The sequence below is a fragment of the Amphiprion ocellaris genome, chromosome 10 (genome assembly GCF_022539595.1).
Source record: "Amphiprion ocellaris isolate individual 3 ecotype Okinawa chromosome 10, ASM2253959v1, whole genome shotgun sequence".
In the NCBI taxonomy this organism is placed as follows: Eukaryota; Metazoa; Chordata; class Actinopteri; family Pomacentridae; genus Amphiprion; species Amphiprion ocellaris.
In genome coordinates, this window is record NC_072775.1 from 22,878,162 (window position 1) to 22,895,432 (window position 17,271).

At 39.9% G+C, this 17,271-nt stretch overlaps 1 protein-coding gene across 1 annotated transcript in view; it reads left to right on the forward strand.

Moving 5' to 3' along the window:
- yes1 (YES proto-oncogene 1, Src family tyrosine kinase) overlaps nt 1–17,263 on the forward strand; it is a 40,117-nt gene extending 22,854 nt beyond the window's left edge. The window contains exons 6-12 of the mRNA XM_023265046.3: nt 1,423–1,572; nt 3,173–3,328; nt 6,670–6,849; nt 9,758–9,834; nt 10,619–10,772; nt 12,281–12,412; nt 15,468–17,263. Coding sequence (XP_023120814.1) covers nt 1,423–1,572; nt 3,173–3,328; nt 6,670–6,849; nt 9,758–9,834; nt 10,619–10,772; nt 12,281–12,412; nt 15,468–15,676 — 1,058 coding nt within the window. The 3' untranslated portion in view covers nt 15,677–17,263. The remainder of the gene's footprint in view (nt 1–1,422; nt 1,573–3,172; nt 3,329–6,669; nt 6,850–9,757; nt 9,835–10,618; nt 10,773–12,280; nt 12,413–15,467) is intronic.
- The last annotated feature ends 8 nt before the right edge of the window (nt 17,264–17,271 follow it).

Consider the following 17,271-nt stretch of genomic DNA (forward strand, 5'->3'; position numbering starts at 1 on the left):
AAAGACTTCTGTGATGCTTAATGTCCTCCAGCCAGCGCTCATGGGTTTAAGACAAACCGAAATCAACTAGGACAGCGTTTCTCTATACCAGTGGCATATGTGAGAGAGCTGCCTTTGTGACCCAAATCGTGTTCCTGTAGAGTCAATTAGCAATTTTAGTACAGAACAAATGTCCACTGGGCTCAGCTTGTAGAGGGTGATTCTGCTGAAAATGGATTTAAAAAACTATTCATAATTTGCATCCCAAGCATTCAGCTACAAAATGTAGTCTCACATAAAGACAACTGCGAGACAGCATGCCTAAACCTGAAAAGCACTCACAGACCGCAGTACTCCGCCAAGGCTGCTCATTCCCCCATATGGCATTGTCAAAAATGCAAATTATTATAATTTTTTTTTAGAAATGCAGCAATTGTTTAATAGTTATTTGTGATCAGAAATTATGGCAGCATAGAATGTGGCCATTTAATATAGATGTACCCACAAAATGACCTTGCACTGAGCACAGACATGTATTATGCATGTGTACATTATGTATGGATACCGAATCACGTCAACTAAATATGTAGTGGGCAATGGGAAGTGATGGGACTCGGAAACATCCCCACAATTTAATCAATTGTTCCTTGTATCATTTCCGACAGGTCAGTCTCAATAAGTGCACAGTGGTGGATCTGTAGTAGGATCGCAATCATGTTTCTCGTCAGCAGGCAGCTGACGTAGTGTTCACTTGTAGTCATAGTTACAGTGACGCTATCTCTCAGTGATACAGAATACAGAACAAACCTGTGGATCCAGACTATAAGCCGCATCGCTGCCAAAATCTAATCATTTGGTCCTTGTGTCATTTCTGACCTTCCCTGAAAATTTCATCCAAACTTGTTAGTCTGTTTTTTGAGCAGACAGACAGACAGACAGACAGACAGACAGACAGACAGACAGACAGACAGACAGACAGACAGACAGACAGACAGACAGACAGACAGACAGACAGACAGACAGACAGACAGACAGACAGACAGACAGACAGACAGACAGACAGACAGACGTCTGTGCTCATACCAATAAGTTAAATAATGTCTTCATCAGAACATCTCTGCAGTGAACACATCTTGCCATGACACTGCCTGGCAAACCTGCTCTACTGAGGATGTTAATGCGGCATTTAGTGCCATCAGGCCATAATTGTTATTATCCACTTCTGTAGTTAATGACATACTTGCAAGACTAATGACTTCCTCATCATACCCAGCAGCTAACAATTACATAGCTCAAAGCACTTCTGTGAATCAGTGCTGTTGGTGTGGCTGGAGACACCAACAAGTCTTAGTGGGTTTGTTGTCATGTTAACCAGCGTTCTACGGAGTTTCCTATACTTAAAAGCACATGTAACTTATTTTCTGTGTTTTCCTTTTTTTAAAGGTGCCTACTCTCTTTCTATTCGGGACTGGGATGAGGTGAAAGGTGACAACGTCAAACACTACAAGATACGCAAGCTGGATAACGGTGGTTATTACATCACCACACGAGCACAGTTTGAGACGCTACAGAAGCTGGTGAAACACTACACAGGTATGCAGCCCATCCACACATCTTCTTCTCAGAAGCATGTACGTAGCATTTAGACAAATTGTTGTTTACTGCTGGGTGGATCTTCCAGCTTGGAGCAAGTTATTTCTTCCCTCAGGCTCATGTTTCATGAACAGCGATGGTGTAATTTTGGACAAATGTGTTGTAATAGTCACTGGGGCAGTCAGGGAGGTTTGTATTCTTTTAGAAGGGGTTTTACATTGCAAACAGTATCCGCTCACTACTCCTGCTTCATAGGATATTTCAGCCAGTGAGTTCAACGCTCAGAGTGGGAATGTATTATTCAGCTGCAGATCTGTTGCTGGGATATCTACCGAATATGTATTAGAGAGGTTTTCTCTGGAGTGATTGTAGGACACTCACTGACATGGTCACAGCTCAGTAATCATGGCAAAGTCCCCAAAAAGCAAAACCATGACAGTTTAAAGCCAAAACAGGCATGAATACCAAAAAAGTTCAGTAGAAGAACAGTCTTAAGCTTGCTACAGTCTGCACAGTATTGATAAGCAGGCAGCTGTTGCTAAAAATCCCCTGTGGCCTGTCACAAGAAAGTGTGCACAAGTGTTTGAGCAGGGCAATCTGTATATTGAAAAAAATCTGTTTAACTCCTACAAGTAGAATCCATAAACAAGAGGGCAGTTTGTTATATGACTAGCATTTAATTTTTGGGCTTGTGTTGTTGACCCAAACCTCCTCACTTCCACATAACTTCCACATAACTTGTGTTATTTCACTCACTGCTCTGTTTGGTGACTGGTAGATTTCATATCTGTTTTAATATGCAGGAAGAAACCAATAATAGTAAGTGTGAAGCTGCTGTGTCTAAAAGGGCAATTTTGCAACAACATCTTTGTCTTCTTGTCAAATTTCTGGAGGGCACATTGATAAATACATGTTTTTTTTCTGTAAATCATGGGTCAACAGCTCTGTGCTTTTGCTTCATTGTGGTTTGATAGCTGTTTGCTCTCTGCTTACTGCACGACTCAAACACCGTGTCAGTGGTGGAAGATGTATTCAGATCTTTAAGTAAAAATATCAGTACAGCAATATAAAACTACTCAAATACACAATAAAGTCCTACCTAAATGAAATGACATTGTTAGTGTTGGCAAAAGCGTGGTTAAAGTATTAAAGTACTGACTATGTCCCTCTAATGCAGGGGTGTCAAATATGGGTAAACAGGGTGAATCACTATTTGGTAAAGCTGTTAACAGCTCGGACGTGTGAATAGTGAGCCCGACTACACACTGCTTATTGTAAGAAGCCAAAAATGAGTGGACTCTATGAAAGCTACTGGTTCAGTCATTAATAATGTGTTGTATTTAAAGCTTGTTCTATTGTGCAAAATCTTGTGGAGTGGGCAGTATTAAGTAGCATGAAATAGAACTACTCGAGTCTAAGTACAAGTACCTCAAAACTGTACTCAAGTACAGTACTTGATTTTATGTACAGAGCTTCTTTCCACCACTGCTGGGTGAATATGTTTAACAGGCTGGTAGTGTGAACTAGTAAGTTTTATCTCAAAACTCACTTATTTTTGTTTTTTCTCCCTCTGTGCTTTTACATATTCATTTCGGTCCAGAACATGCGGATGGTCTGTGCTACAGGCTGACGACTGTGTGTCCCACAGTGAAGCCACAGACTCAGGGACTAGCTAAGGACGCCTGGGAAATCCCAAGAGAGTCCCTCCGACTGGAGGTCAAACTGGGACAGGGCTGCTTCGGTGAAGTCTGGATGGGTAAGAGACCGCTAGTGGTGCACTGACACTCACAATATGTGTGTCAGGGGTTTTTGAATACATCTTTGACCCACAGTGTTACATGTATGAATTATTTATTAGATTTGGAGGTGTTGGTGGGCAGATTTTTAAAGACATCCCTCCAGTGAAAATGTAGTTTTCTTTACCTTGATGACATGTCCATATAGATTTTTTTATATGCTGGAAGGTGCATCAAGAGACAAAAACAACACAGTTCCCTTCGCATTTGTACCTTGAAGCAGCAGTGTGTTGATGACAGTCTCTAAAACACAGATTCAGATTTTTGGGGTTTCATACAAAACAAACCTGAAGAACCAATCCTGTCAGCTTGCAGGTCGGGCCTTAGGTGAGGCTTTTTATATCAACATCCATCTTCAGAATCTTTTTGCTGTTCCAACATGTATTGTTGAATTACTCTCAATACTACAGTGTGACATTGTGCAGTACGTGGGGTGGGGGTGGGTGCAGGTTTAGGCAGGGAGCTTCCCTAGCTGCATTTTAGTCCACAAATATAAGAGTGCAATCTATCGTCTTTTGGCAAAAACATGAGTTATTTTTTTCAAAAATATCAAACTGTTGCTTGTACAGAGTTAACTGAAGACACTATGTTGGTCCCATTCACTTTTATTCTATGACTGACTGGAAACCAGTAGCCTGTTTTTCCTTAAGAAATTTTGCGGGTATGAACAGAGCTTAGCAGTGATTGGGTTCCTGTACAAGTTCCTCTGCCTGTTTTATTTATTCAAACTGAAAATAGCGAAGACGAATATGTTACCAGTTGAACAATTATTGTGTAAAATCTATCTAGAAAACTCTTGTTTCTTGAAAGCCTTATGTTTCTGGTATTGTCACTGTAGTTAGAAATAGGAATGTTACTAAGCAGCTGTTGTAGGTTGATTGTCTTTCGGATCTGTCTAGCCATGATTGGAAATGTCCAATCTCAAAGATTGGAGCAGCTTTTTAACTCAGGTATCAGTATTATTGAGCACCTGATCCTTTATTACTCCACCAAGGAACAAGGCAGAGTTATGTGATGATCAGCGTTGGTTTGTCTGTCTTTCTGATAACAACACTACTCAAAAACGGACAAACGGATTTGGATGAAATTTTCAGGGAAGGTCAGAAACGACATAAGGACAGCTGCCTGCTGATGGTCACATGATTGTGATCCTGCTAAAAATCAACCGCTGCGGATTTTTCGGGACTTATCCGTCAGAAATGAGACAAGGAACATTTGATTAAACTGTGGGGGTGTTTCCGAGTCCCATCAATTCACGCCACCGACTACATATTTAGGTCATGCGATTCAGTATCCGTACATAATGTACACATGCATAACACACGTCTGTGCTCAGTGCAACGTCATTTTGTTTGTGGGTACATCTATATTAAATGGCCACATTCTATGTTGCCGTGATTTGTAATCATCGATAACTAGTAAACAAATGTTGCATTTCTGCTTTTCTGAAAATGTTAAATGGGGGAATGAACAACCTTGGCGGAGTACTGCGCTTGGTGAGTGCTTTTCTTGTTAACTTATGCTGTCACACAGATGTTGTAAAGGAAGATCACAATTTGTGGCTGGATGCTAAAAATGCAAATTTAGGTATTTCTTAATCAGAAAATTGATTAGCAGCAAAATCTATTATTAATTCACAACATAAAATGAGTGGATATTTATCCTGTGTTAATCTTGACTGTTTTAGTCAACAAACATATGATTTGGGCCGCAAAGGAGCTGTGTACATAAACCCCTGGGTTAAAGGAATACTGTCCTAGTCAGTCCTGACTTGTCTTGTATATATAAGCTGTTGCCGGGGGCCATTAAGCATCACAGACATCTTTGTCATGGTGGCCTGCTGCTAGCTAAACCCCCACAATGCCCAGAACTGCCCATAGTCCTAATGACCACCTCCTCGGTTCAGGAGTATTAAACAGTAAGTGGCTCCACCTGGTAGCATAGCCAGGTACTACAGCTAATCTGCAATAGATTTTCTGACATGCATGTCTTACATTGTTTGCTTAATACATATTTCAAGATATGCTTGTGTGTGCTGTCGAGAAAAATGACATCAGATTGGAACGTCATAGCAGCAGATAATGACTCAGATCAGAGGCAAAAACACTTGACTGGGACATCCCTTGTCAGGATACATGAGGATTAGTCCAAAGGCTCCAACAACCATTTCACATACATGCAGTGCTTCATATGTCAGCAGCATGTATACATAAATCCATCATAGTGCTGACCTTTACCACAAACACTTCTTATGAATAAATAAAGAATATAAACAAGTTTGTGTACATGCACTTACATGGCCTTCAGGGTTTATATACAGGAAAAAACACCCATTTTACATTATTTATAACTCATGTAAATTTAATGTGAAACATTTAGTAAGAAGCAGTAAATGCCTATAAGCTGCTTATAGAATGGGTTATATTGGTAATAAAGTTGAGTGGCCGCCTTGCTGCCACACTGGCCCACATACTGATGTAAATGCTGATTACTGATCGCTGTTGATTCCAACCACACACAGCTCAGTAATGACAGGTCACTTCCTACGCTTCAGTTCTGGCCTGCAAGTGAGACGGGGGCCGTTCAGTGAACACGACTCTGTTCTTTCATCACTCAGCCTTTCATTAAGCCTGGCCTGCAGCAAGCCTCGACCTGCAAGCCTCCACTGTGCAATCCCAGGAATCCCTCTCTGTCTCTCCCCGCACTGTTTGTTCTTGATTTTTTTTTTTTTTTTTTTTTTTGGGCTCAGCTTCAACGTCTAACTGAAAATCTTGTCTGCTTATGTTGTTTTTTTTAGATGTGCTGTGCTATCACCCTCATTTCCCATCTATGCTATGCTCCCACCACTTCATGCTATTATTATTTTTATTATTATTAGATGTTATCATTGTCCTACTTTGTCCTTCAGCTTATGCGTGTGTTTACAGTCTGCTTCAGATGATTCATTCATGAAGGTCAGCCTTATGACGGAAGCAGGAGATCTCCTGCCTCAGCTCATTGTATGTAAGCAGGGCGTGAGTAAGTGGCTCTCAACCAGGAAGTGGATGATTATTTAAGCTGGCACGTTCTTTCTCTCTTGAGCTGCTCTTTAGATGTGGGAACACTGCCAGAGATCGGCAGCACGATGACTTTTCAATCACTTAAAAGCGGCCCAAAAGTCTTAAATGTGCCTTTAAGCGCTGTGACTTAATAAATTAGAAATGTCTCACATGAATTATGTCTCTAATAATACCTTTCAATTGCAGAAGTGCAACATTTCTAGCATGATAGATCATTTGGTTTTTATTCTGTTTATATTCAGGCACATGGAATGGTACTACTAAGGTGGCGATCAAGACCCTGAAGCCAGGCACCATGTCCCCAGAGGCTTTCCTGCAGGAGGCTCAGATCATGAAGAAACTAAGACATGACAAACTGGTGCCTCTCTATGCTGTTGTGTCTGAGGAACCCATCTACATTGTTACCGAATTCATGGGCAAAGGTAAGGACTGTTCAAATCCCCAAATCAGAAGTCATGTAGAACTATTTAAAAACAAACACACACTCGTTGCCAGGGGTGTAACATTACAGAATAACCACTGTACGTTATGTACCTCAGTTTTGAGGTATGTATGTTTTCGGTATGATGAAGACAAGAAATACCTAACATTAAACTTATGGTTTTTTTGTTATGTGTCTTTCTTATTAAAAAAAAAAAAAATCTGGCAGTGCTGCTGCAACTTGCTGTAAAAACTAATGAATAAGTGAAATGGACAGTGTAAATATGTCAAAACATATACCCACTTAAGTGCAGCATTTAGAAAATGTAACTAAAATGTCCTTATTTTTGAAAGAATGAAGATAACATTAAATGAATCATGAATCCAGTCTAGACATTGTTAATGTGCTAAATGACTATTCTAACAGGAAACGGCTGATTTTTAATAGAATATCTACATAGGGGTACAGAGGAACATTTCCAGCAACCATCACTCCTGTGTTCTATTGATACATTGTGTTACCAAATCATGTTGAAAGGCTCATTAATGATTAGAAAACCCTCATGCAATTATGTTAGCACATGAATAAAAATGTGATTTGTCATGGAAAACATGAAATTGTCTGGGTGATCCCAAACTTTTGAACGGTAGTGTACATTCATTGAGCTCGTACGACAATAAGCGGGGAACCGAAGAGAAACACTGAAGAAGACGTCTTGGTGAGAAAAAGAAACCCGGCATCAGCTGAATGGGAACATTTTGGCTACAGAAAAGAAGTGTAAGCAGTGTCTTGCAATTGTTGCCACCGCACGAGGCAATGTGACTAATTACTTTGACCATTAAAATTAGCACCACAAAGCTCTGTATGATGAGCGCAAAGCCGGATCTCAATGCCATCCAAAGCAGAAAACTATTTCAGATGGGAAAAACACCAGAGCTTTCTTCACAAGCTGCACTTTACACTTGGTAAGTTATACCAATGTTAAATTTATGAAGCTGTTTCTTCATATTGCAATGTATACTGCAGAAATACTAAATATTGCAAAGCCGGTTTTTTTCCAATCCCTTGCAGCCATGCTGAGGACATGGTGCTGTGAGCATATGCTAGTATACACACTGGCACTTGAGGTTTGGGTGCACATATTTAATGTGCATCAGTAGTAATGCTAAATTGCAGGTTAATGTATATCGGGCAGTGATGAATAATGCCATGTGCTAGTTATTAACTTCAGCCCAGGAGTATACATCCAGCTTTGAAAACATTCCATTACTACCCTAATTATTACATACATATTATTTGCAAAACCTCATTCAGAATGACATCAGTTATTACTGAGGTCACACTTGGCTGATGTATAATCATTGAGAAAGCTCTGAAAGAAGCCGTGAGGTAAGGAATCACAGTCTGAGAGCTCTGAGAAAATTTGCAAATCAGTATTCTGTTGTTAGATCAAAGATTCCCTACAGGCGTGTAAAGTGAAAAAAGACTCTGCTGGGTTTTCCACAACAAAGTGCAATCAAAACACACATTTATTCTTTTTCTGCATGAAAAATCCTTTGCAGATATTTTTCTCTCCAAAGATTTACACAAGATGTCTCCTACTTCAGTTAAAAATCAATTCTGACTTTAAGTGAACTGGAATTTTCAAGTTAACTAAAGTTACAACAATTAGTTGACACAACCAATGACATAAATGCCGAAAATGCACAGACATCAATACTTTAAATGGATGCATGTTTTAGCTAACGGCAGCGACAGCAGACTACTCTCTGTGTTCACATATACTGTTGTGTATTAGAGTAAGATAAAACAAGATAAAACTTTAGCAATCCCAAAGGAAATTCTTAAAAGTGCCACTGAAAAATCAAAAAGTCATAAAACCACACTCATTCATACAAACTCTGTCTGCACTCAGTTTTGCACAGTGATGCTCAGATGCCCAACACTGCTACAATAATGTGAATGGAGCGATACTTTAAGATATTGAAGTCATTCATTTTAGGGGCAGCTGTCCTAGTTTTGGTGGGTTATCCATGTCCAGGTGTGTCCAGTGTATGCACCTTCACTTTTCAGAAAGAAATGTGGTCCAGTCTATAGTGCTCTGCTGTAATATACACTTAGAGTCTCACTATGTAGCACTTGTAATATAATTCAGTCATTGCTTTACAAACCTATCAAATGTTAGATACGCCAGAGCAAACAATAGAGGGGTGTAACGGTAAGACATATCTGTACAAAACATTTTGAATTTGAGTTTGTCCCGAACGAATGTCACCACTGCACGTGCCGAACTTTTTTATTAGTGTTAACAGACAGCAATGGTGCAGTCTACACTACCGTTGAAAAGTTTGGGGTCATCCAGACAATTTCATGTTTTCCAAAACTCACGCTTTTATTCATGTGCTAACATAATTGCACAAAGGTTTTCTAATCATCAACTAGCCTTTCAACACCATTAGCTAACACAATGTAGCATTAGAACACAGGAGTGATGGTTGCTGGAAATGTTCCTCTGTACCCCTATGTAGATATTCCATTAAAATCAGCCGTTTCCAGCTAAAATAGTCATTTAGCACATTGACGATGTCTAGACTGTGTTTCTGATTCATTTAATGTTATCTTCATTGGAAAAAAATGCTTTTCTTTCAAAAATAAGGACATTTCTAAGTGATCCCAAACTTTTGAACGGTATTGTATGTCTTTTTGTTTCTTGTCGTTTCGAATTTACTCAACAATTCTATGGAAACAAGGTTACAGCCATGCTGCCTCCGAGTGAGTTTGGTTATTTTAGCTTTTATGTGCTGAACGATTGTGTGAGCTTATGACGCATTTATTTTTGTGTTGTGCTGAAATACTGCACCGACGGATGTATTGATTCTGCTTGACAGTAGTCTTCTGACCTCTGACAGGGAGTCTACTGGACTTTCTTAAGGAGGGAGATGGAAAATACCTGAAGCTGCCCCAGCTGGTGGACATGGCCTCACAGGTAGGATCAAAACGGCTAAATGCCAACATAGGCGCAGCTCCTTCCTCTGTCTCTTTCCTGCCCAGCTGCTGTTTTAACTCTGAGGGAGGATTATGGTGCATCAGTAATGCAACAGAGAAAGCTCCATGTGGGCAAGTTTCCAGCCGTTTGTGTGTAGGTGTGTATGAGTCAAACATTCAGGCCTTGTGAATGAGAGTTTCAGTTTGTTCTCCATCTGGCTGGCATATTTATTTAATATCTCCCCTCCCCTCTCTTCCTCTTCCTCCTCACTGCTGTGTGTGCCTCCCCCCGTTCTCCACCACTTAACTGCCTGTAGCACTTAAACACTGCTCACCAGAGGCCACTTAAACTCGCGGGTTCAGTCACCTACTGTGATCTGCTCTTAATTCGCCTCTCCACGCTCATGGGCTCCCTCTTCTCTCCACTCAGCGGAGTGGAAAAGTGTTTGAGAATTAGTCTGACACAGGCTGACACCCGGAGAAGGCTCAGAGGGAGTTGACAGCCAGTGTGAGAAGGAGTTGAATAATTGTGTTTAAGATTTGTCCCATTGTTCTCACTGTCACAGCTGCAGATTGTGTTTTATTTGACTCTGCTTTGTGGATTTCAGTCTGTAGTAATATCAGTGATGTGCTAATTACATTTAATAATTCTTGATGACTGTTACTCGCAATAATTATTTTTGTATCTTATTTTCTGAGACTGTTAATTTAAATCCATCCTAAAGCAATCCTCATCATGTTTACTGCTGCTCCCTTTCTGTCTGCCCTCTTCAATCTCATCCCAGATTGCAGACGGCATGGCCTTCATCGAGAGGATGAACTACATCCACCGGGACCTGAGAGCTGCCAACATTCTGGTGGCTGATAACCTGGTGTGTAAGATCGCCGACTTTGGCCTGGCGCGACTAATCGAGGACAACGAGTACACCGCCAGACAAGGTGTGTGTTTGGAAATATATGCTGTTGGAGTGTTTGTCTGCATGTGTGAGGTTTTGCACTGCCTATACATTTAGAGAACACATTTATTGTGAACCCTTAACACCTACACTGATCCTTTGATTGGGTTTGATTTGATCACAGCATTTAAAGCTACAAAGAGTCAATTAATTGAGTAGTCCACCTTTTAGAAAAAGGAAGGTCAACTTTCTCTTGTTCTAGTTTCTTGCTCGTATAAAATAAAATATTTTCTGTTACTCCTATAGTATCAGTATCCGTACATAACGTACACATGCATAACACACACCTGTGTTCAGCGCAAGGTCATTTTTTATTCAAGATTTCATCCATTGGAAATGATACGACAACTGAGCAGCCTTGGCGGAGTACTGCACTCTGAGTGGTTTTCTTGTTTGTCATTTAATCATGCAGTTTAATTTCTTTATTCAGTGAGTCTAGACTATTGAATGTTGGAAGTCTGTGTTAGCAGTTTACCTACTGAAGCAGAAAAACATTCTGTATAGCTAACACACTTCGTATTGTAAGTCATATCGTGAATTAAATATTGAACATTGTTGAACATTTTCTGCTCGTCATACAGGCCTAATCCATGCTTGAACTGAAGCACACGAGGAAATGTGGAGACGTCTCTTTTATTTAGCCAACAATGTTACTCATATTTAAAGCCAAAAAAATTACTTAAGTGATCGTCATCAAAACATTAATTGTCACTAAATTTGATAATCAGTGAAGTACTTTAAAAAAATAAATAAACAAGCCAAATTGCCGTGCAGCATCTGGCTTGAGATATGACGATTTCTGCCTTTTTCCTTTTTTCTAACATTTAGGTCATTTAGTGTGTCCATAATGTCCATATCAAGTCCCAGTCTGATACCATTTCCCTGATAATACACACTTCAAATACATCAAAGTTATTATAATCTGTCCATTTGATATGCTTGACAACTGAATTTCCAAATCCAACCATTCTTGAAATTTCTGTAGGTGCTAACGAATCTTGTTGTAAGGCTCCAGTTGGGCACTGTATAAAACGTAACCAGGTAGGGTGTAGCATGGTTGTTTCACAAGCTCCAAAAGAGGATGGCAACCTATATTCTCTACTTATATGGAGGAAAATGTATTGTGGTTTGGCTGTAGTACCAGGCTGTGCCACCAGGATGAGCCTGTTGCTGTTTAGTACTACAGCTTGAGGAAGTTTTTGGCAAGACTTAAGCATTGTAGGTTAGGGTTTAGCTAGCAGCACGTCACAAAGACTTCTGTGACGGTTAATGACCTCGACCAGCCTCATGTGCTCAAGACAAGTTGGGCTTGACTAGGACGGCATCCCTTTATCCCTGTGACACATATAACACAGCTGCCTTTAATGTGTCTATTATTAATCTGGGTATCAATGCGTCAGTATCAGCACAGGACAAGTTAACTGCTGAATTTGTGTTATCAATTAATCCATGCTGCTTATTGACTCTTCTTCTTTTCTTTTTCTTTCTCAGGTGCTAAGTTCCCAATCAAGTGGACAGCCCCTGAAGCAGCATTGTATGGTCGTTTTACTATCAAATCAGATGTGTGGTCGTTTGGTATACTACTGACTGAACTGGTGACAAAGGGCAGAGTACCGTACCCAGGTAAGAAGAACACATATAAACATATTGCACAAATATGCGATCATCAAAGAACTTTATTGTGTCTTTTTGTCTTGATTTTTTTGTCTTGACGTGTAAACGTTGTAAAACGTCCTCATTGTCTTGATTATTTTGCGTGCAAACAACTTGAACTGAGTGCATATAAGCATTCCTAATGGGAAACCAGCATAAATCATTCATTAGTGCCTCAGAGTTATTACAACATGCTATTCTCGTCCTCCATCATCTACAGCCTTTAATTTCTCACACATGCAGATCAGAATAGAAGAGGATGTAGGCGATGTGAGTCAACGCAGGTGTCTAGTTGACTTATCAGTCCATGGGAAAGCACCTTCACATATGTGAGCTTCCCATCATAGTCTGCCACATCTTTTGTGCCCCCTGCTGTGGTAGAGCAACACTGCAGTGTGTATGTGCTCCTTACAGTGTTGGACTGGCACTGATTACAGAGCCTACCATATGGCAGACTTAACCACCGTCTCTTGTGCAGGGCCATCTGGCTCCACTGGCCTTCTTGATTTCAGTGTAAATCATTCAGTCTAATTAATTCACCCCAGACCTGCACATTCTGGGGACTGAACTCCCTTGTTTCCTTTCTTAAAATTGTGGTGTCTCAGTGGATGTTTGAGGTCCTGGTGTTTTCCGAATGCATCGCTTGTTTTAAGAGCCTGTGGATGCAGCAACACCAGATGTCTGTATGGGAACACGTCACACTTTTTCTATTTTAGTTTGGGGTATATATATAGATATTTATACTCACTCTGAATATGGTAGACGTGTAATTAGAACCGAGGTTTCTCAGATGCAAGACATAAATCATTTTAACACCTCGGCATCCGACATACTGCTGCCACCGTATCCTGGTCTCAGCAGTTGCTCTGGGTCTTTCCTCCGAGTGTGAGATAATCTGATCCCGGCTCTCCCACAGAGAGATGGAGGAGGGGAGGATGCTGTGGCCATGCCACTGACTTTGTGTCATAACCTCTTTTAGCTGTAGTTGAGCTCCCCATGGAGCTGTTTCTGTGCTGTTCCACAGGGATCACTGTCTTCCTGTCTTGGGAAAGAATCCCCGACTGGGCTCCAGTCTGGCAGGAAGAGACACAAAGACCAAGCAATACTGTTTGGTTTTTTGAGTTGATGCAGAAGATGAAAGTTGTGTTATTTTAGCCAGACTGCTCTGATAGAACATGGGCACATCTTTTTTGATTGGATTTTATTTCTACAGACTATTAATGCTGTTGCTTTGTACATATTTTAACTTACAATATGTCTTTCAAGAATTAGCAGCCCAACTTCCAACTAGGATGTTGACTTTTTTATTAGCTCTTTTCTTCTGAACCCCATTTTAGCAGAAAACAGGGAGAAATGTCAGATTTTGGCCTTTCCAATGGTCCTTGAACTACTCATCTGTGATGCGCTGTTCAGTCAGGAAAATTACTTGAATCCAAGCTTGCAAAATGACTTTGTTCTGTATATCTCACGAAATATTCCAAAAGTAACAATTTGATCTACCCAGAATCTCTAAAAGACAATTCTGTGCTTCTTGCGCAACCATGAAGTCATTAGTGACTAAGCCAGACCAAGAGTCGTGACAAATATGCAAGGATTTCTTGTCTGAACTGAACTAAGCTGTGTTTACACAGAGCAGAGAGGAGATGTTAAACACATTTGTTAAATCAATCATAAAAGAAATTAGTCTTTCATTTCTTCATTGATTTGATTCTATTGATTTACACTGTTAAACTGTGATACTGAACATTGTTTTTTAGTTCTTTCTCCTTCGAGCCATTGTTGTAATGAGGTGCAGTATTTTTTTCTCTTAACCGAAGACAACAGTAACGTTGACGTGAAATTTAATATGTGAGAAAAAAAAATATTTGATAAAAAATCTAATTAAAGTAGTTTAAAGATTGAATTAAAAAAAGCAAAATACACTTTAGAACACAAAATTTACACCTGTTAGTTATGAAATTATTATTTATGAAGGTTAGTTTCTATAAAAGATCAAGGCGAATGGCTGTGACTCAGAGTTAGTGGGTCGATCTGTGGCTTTTTTGTCTGCATGTTCAAGTGTAATTTTTCTTGATGCTTTGTCAATATTACATTTATTTATGAAGTACATATAAGAAAAGTGAGAGAAATTTTCTTTGAGACAGCAACGAGGCCAAAGATTACTGAGAGAGGAACTGAGTTAACACTGGTTGAACTCATTGCTGTGGCAGAGAATGCAGGTTTTCACCATCTTTAGGAGCTTGTGTCTGGAAGTGTGTGTTTTTACTCAACACCTGAGCTTTACAACAAGGTTCCTGAGTACTTACGAGGTCTTTTGCTGTATTTGTCATTTAGAGTATTCTAGTTTTCCTGATAAAATGGAAAAAAGCTATTAATAAAGGCACATTATTGTTTGTTTACTTGGTTATTTTGTTCAGTAAACAAATCAGTGCTGAAGTGGAAGTGTGATAACTTTGTTTGCTCTGTTATTTTTTAAAATGAAAATAGCATTAAGGAACAGCTTGGATGCAGTAATTCAGTTTTATTCTTAGTGCATTGGTGAGCTATTCAGTTGCCAAGCATTTACTTTTTCATTAATTTTAATAACTTTAAGGCTGCACAGTAGCTTGGTGGTTAGCACGTTCACCTTGAAGTTAGAATATCCCCAGTTCGCGTCTTCCTGGGATCTTTCTGCACAGAGTTTGCATGCTCTCCATCTGCATGCATGGGTTTTCTCCAAGTTCTCCAGCTTCCTCCCACAGTCCAAAAACATGCTGAAGTTAACTGGTAACTCTAAATTGTCTGTAGGTGTGAATGTGAGTAGGATTGTTTGTCTGCATGTGTAGCCCTGTGATAGACCGGTGACCTGTCCAGAGTGTCCCCTGCTTTCACTCTAAGCTCAACTAACTTTAATGTACTTGATGTTTGCACTGTGCAACTGTATTTTCTAGGAAAATGGTTTGGGACTTGGTATTAGCAGATACTCAGTACTAAATGACTTGATGGAGAGATCCCTAATTACATTTCTTTCTGTCTTATTGTCAAGGTATGGTGAATCGAGAGGTACTTGAGCAGGTAGAACGAGGTTACCGCATGCCCATCCCTCATGGCTGCCCCGAGTCTCTCTATGAGATGACAAGGCAGTGCTGGAAGAAGGAGCCAGATGAAAGACCGACCTTCGAATACATCCAGTCCTATTTAGAAGACTACTTCACAGCCACAGAGCCACAATACCAGCCGGGGGACAACCTCTAGTCTGGAGGATCTGGGGCGAACTCAGGCATACCGAGGTACATCAGTGGACATCAACACTTGGAACAATGGAAAAGTTCAACAGGGCTGCAATCGTTTTGCTGAACCAGCAGAGAATGAGGTTTTACAAACCGATCCACAATGACACTGGTATACCGGAAAACATTTTCTGAAGTAGAGCCTTGGCCCTTGTCTGTCTGGGGTCCAAATATTCGTGGAAGTGTCCAAGTGTGCAGACTGGTGCTGGTATGTTAGGCTCTGGGAACTCTGCTAATCAGAATAATCCATATGGGCTGGCCACAACACTGTGATCAAAAAGAGTGGGATTTCAAATTAATGGCTCCTTGCAGATGCACATTTCTTTTTTTAAAAAAAAAAAAAAACTTTTTTAATGATAAGTTCCTCCACTCTCCTTGAATTTCCCACTTTTTGTTTTACAACACAAATCTTTGATATTGGAGTCCAGATCTTTTATATGTACATGAGTTTGGTTTTGAATATGTAGGTTGATAAGTCTGTGTTTGAGTGACCAACAACTGGTTGAATTGTCAAGTATGTGCTGTGACTGTAAGGTTTTGATGGTGAGGAGACGTAAATGAAAAAAGGTGTACTGTATGGATGCAAGAATGTACGGCGAGATCAAAGCAGATGTACATACAGTATGTATAAAGATGTATTTTTAGCAGGTGTGACCACGCAGGCGAGTGAGAGAAAGAGAAGTGTTTTGTATGATTCTTTTTAACACAGTCACTTGAATGGCAGATTACATCAGTTTATTTTGCTTTTTATAATTTAATCGGGGGCTTGAGATCATACAGAGGTATTTTGGTAATTTACAAACAGGTTTCCTGATTAACATTTTATAAATGTTTAGAAATGGACGTTTCAGCTGTGAAATTTTAACGAGATTGAGCTCATTTCTGTGTCAAATTAGCATCTTGACTGTTCGGTGCACAGCTCTGATTGCTATAAAAGATTCTAACATATTTGTCTGTATATTGCACATCTACTCAGTTAAATATTGCAGTACATGAGTTATCCCATGATGATCGGTACAGACTCACAACACACACAGGGCTGTAGTATTTGTCACTCTTCTCCTCAGTAAAATCCCACCAACCTGGTTTTATCCAAAGCTACAATTTCACAAAAGTAATTTTAAATGCAATAATGCAAAGCCATCAAGTGATGTTCAATTTGCATGTGCGGGACTCCCTCTAGGTTGTCTTTTCTCTATTCCCAGTGGTAGACAGGATGAATCGCTTCTTAACTAGAACCAGGCAAACAGAACAAACGCCTCACACAGACTGTGGTCCAGGCAGGACGGTAGTTCTTTAAGGGAGATTAAAACGGTCTGATAACAGATTGTTCGAGGTACTTCCACTCTCTGTGCAGGTGTATGTGATGGGAAATTTGAGAGAATTCAAAGCTACAAAGATGTGAACTTTTTTTTGTATTTCTTTCTGTTGTGTTGCTCACATAATGTTCCTAAAAAATGGGGGCTTGAACTAGTGGGGACATGAATAATGAAATTAATGAGAATGGTAACTAATATGATTTTGTACAGAAAAAATAAAAGTTTTACTCAAAGGTTGCCT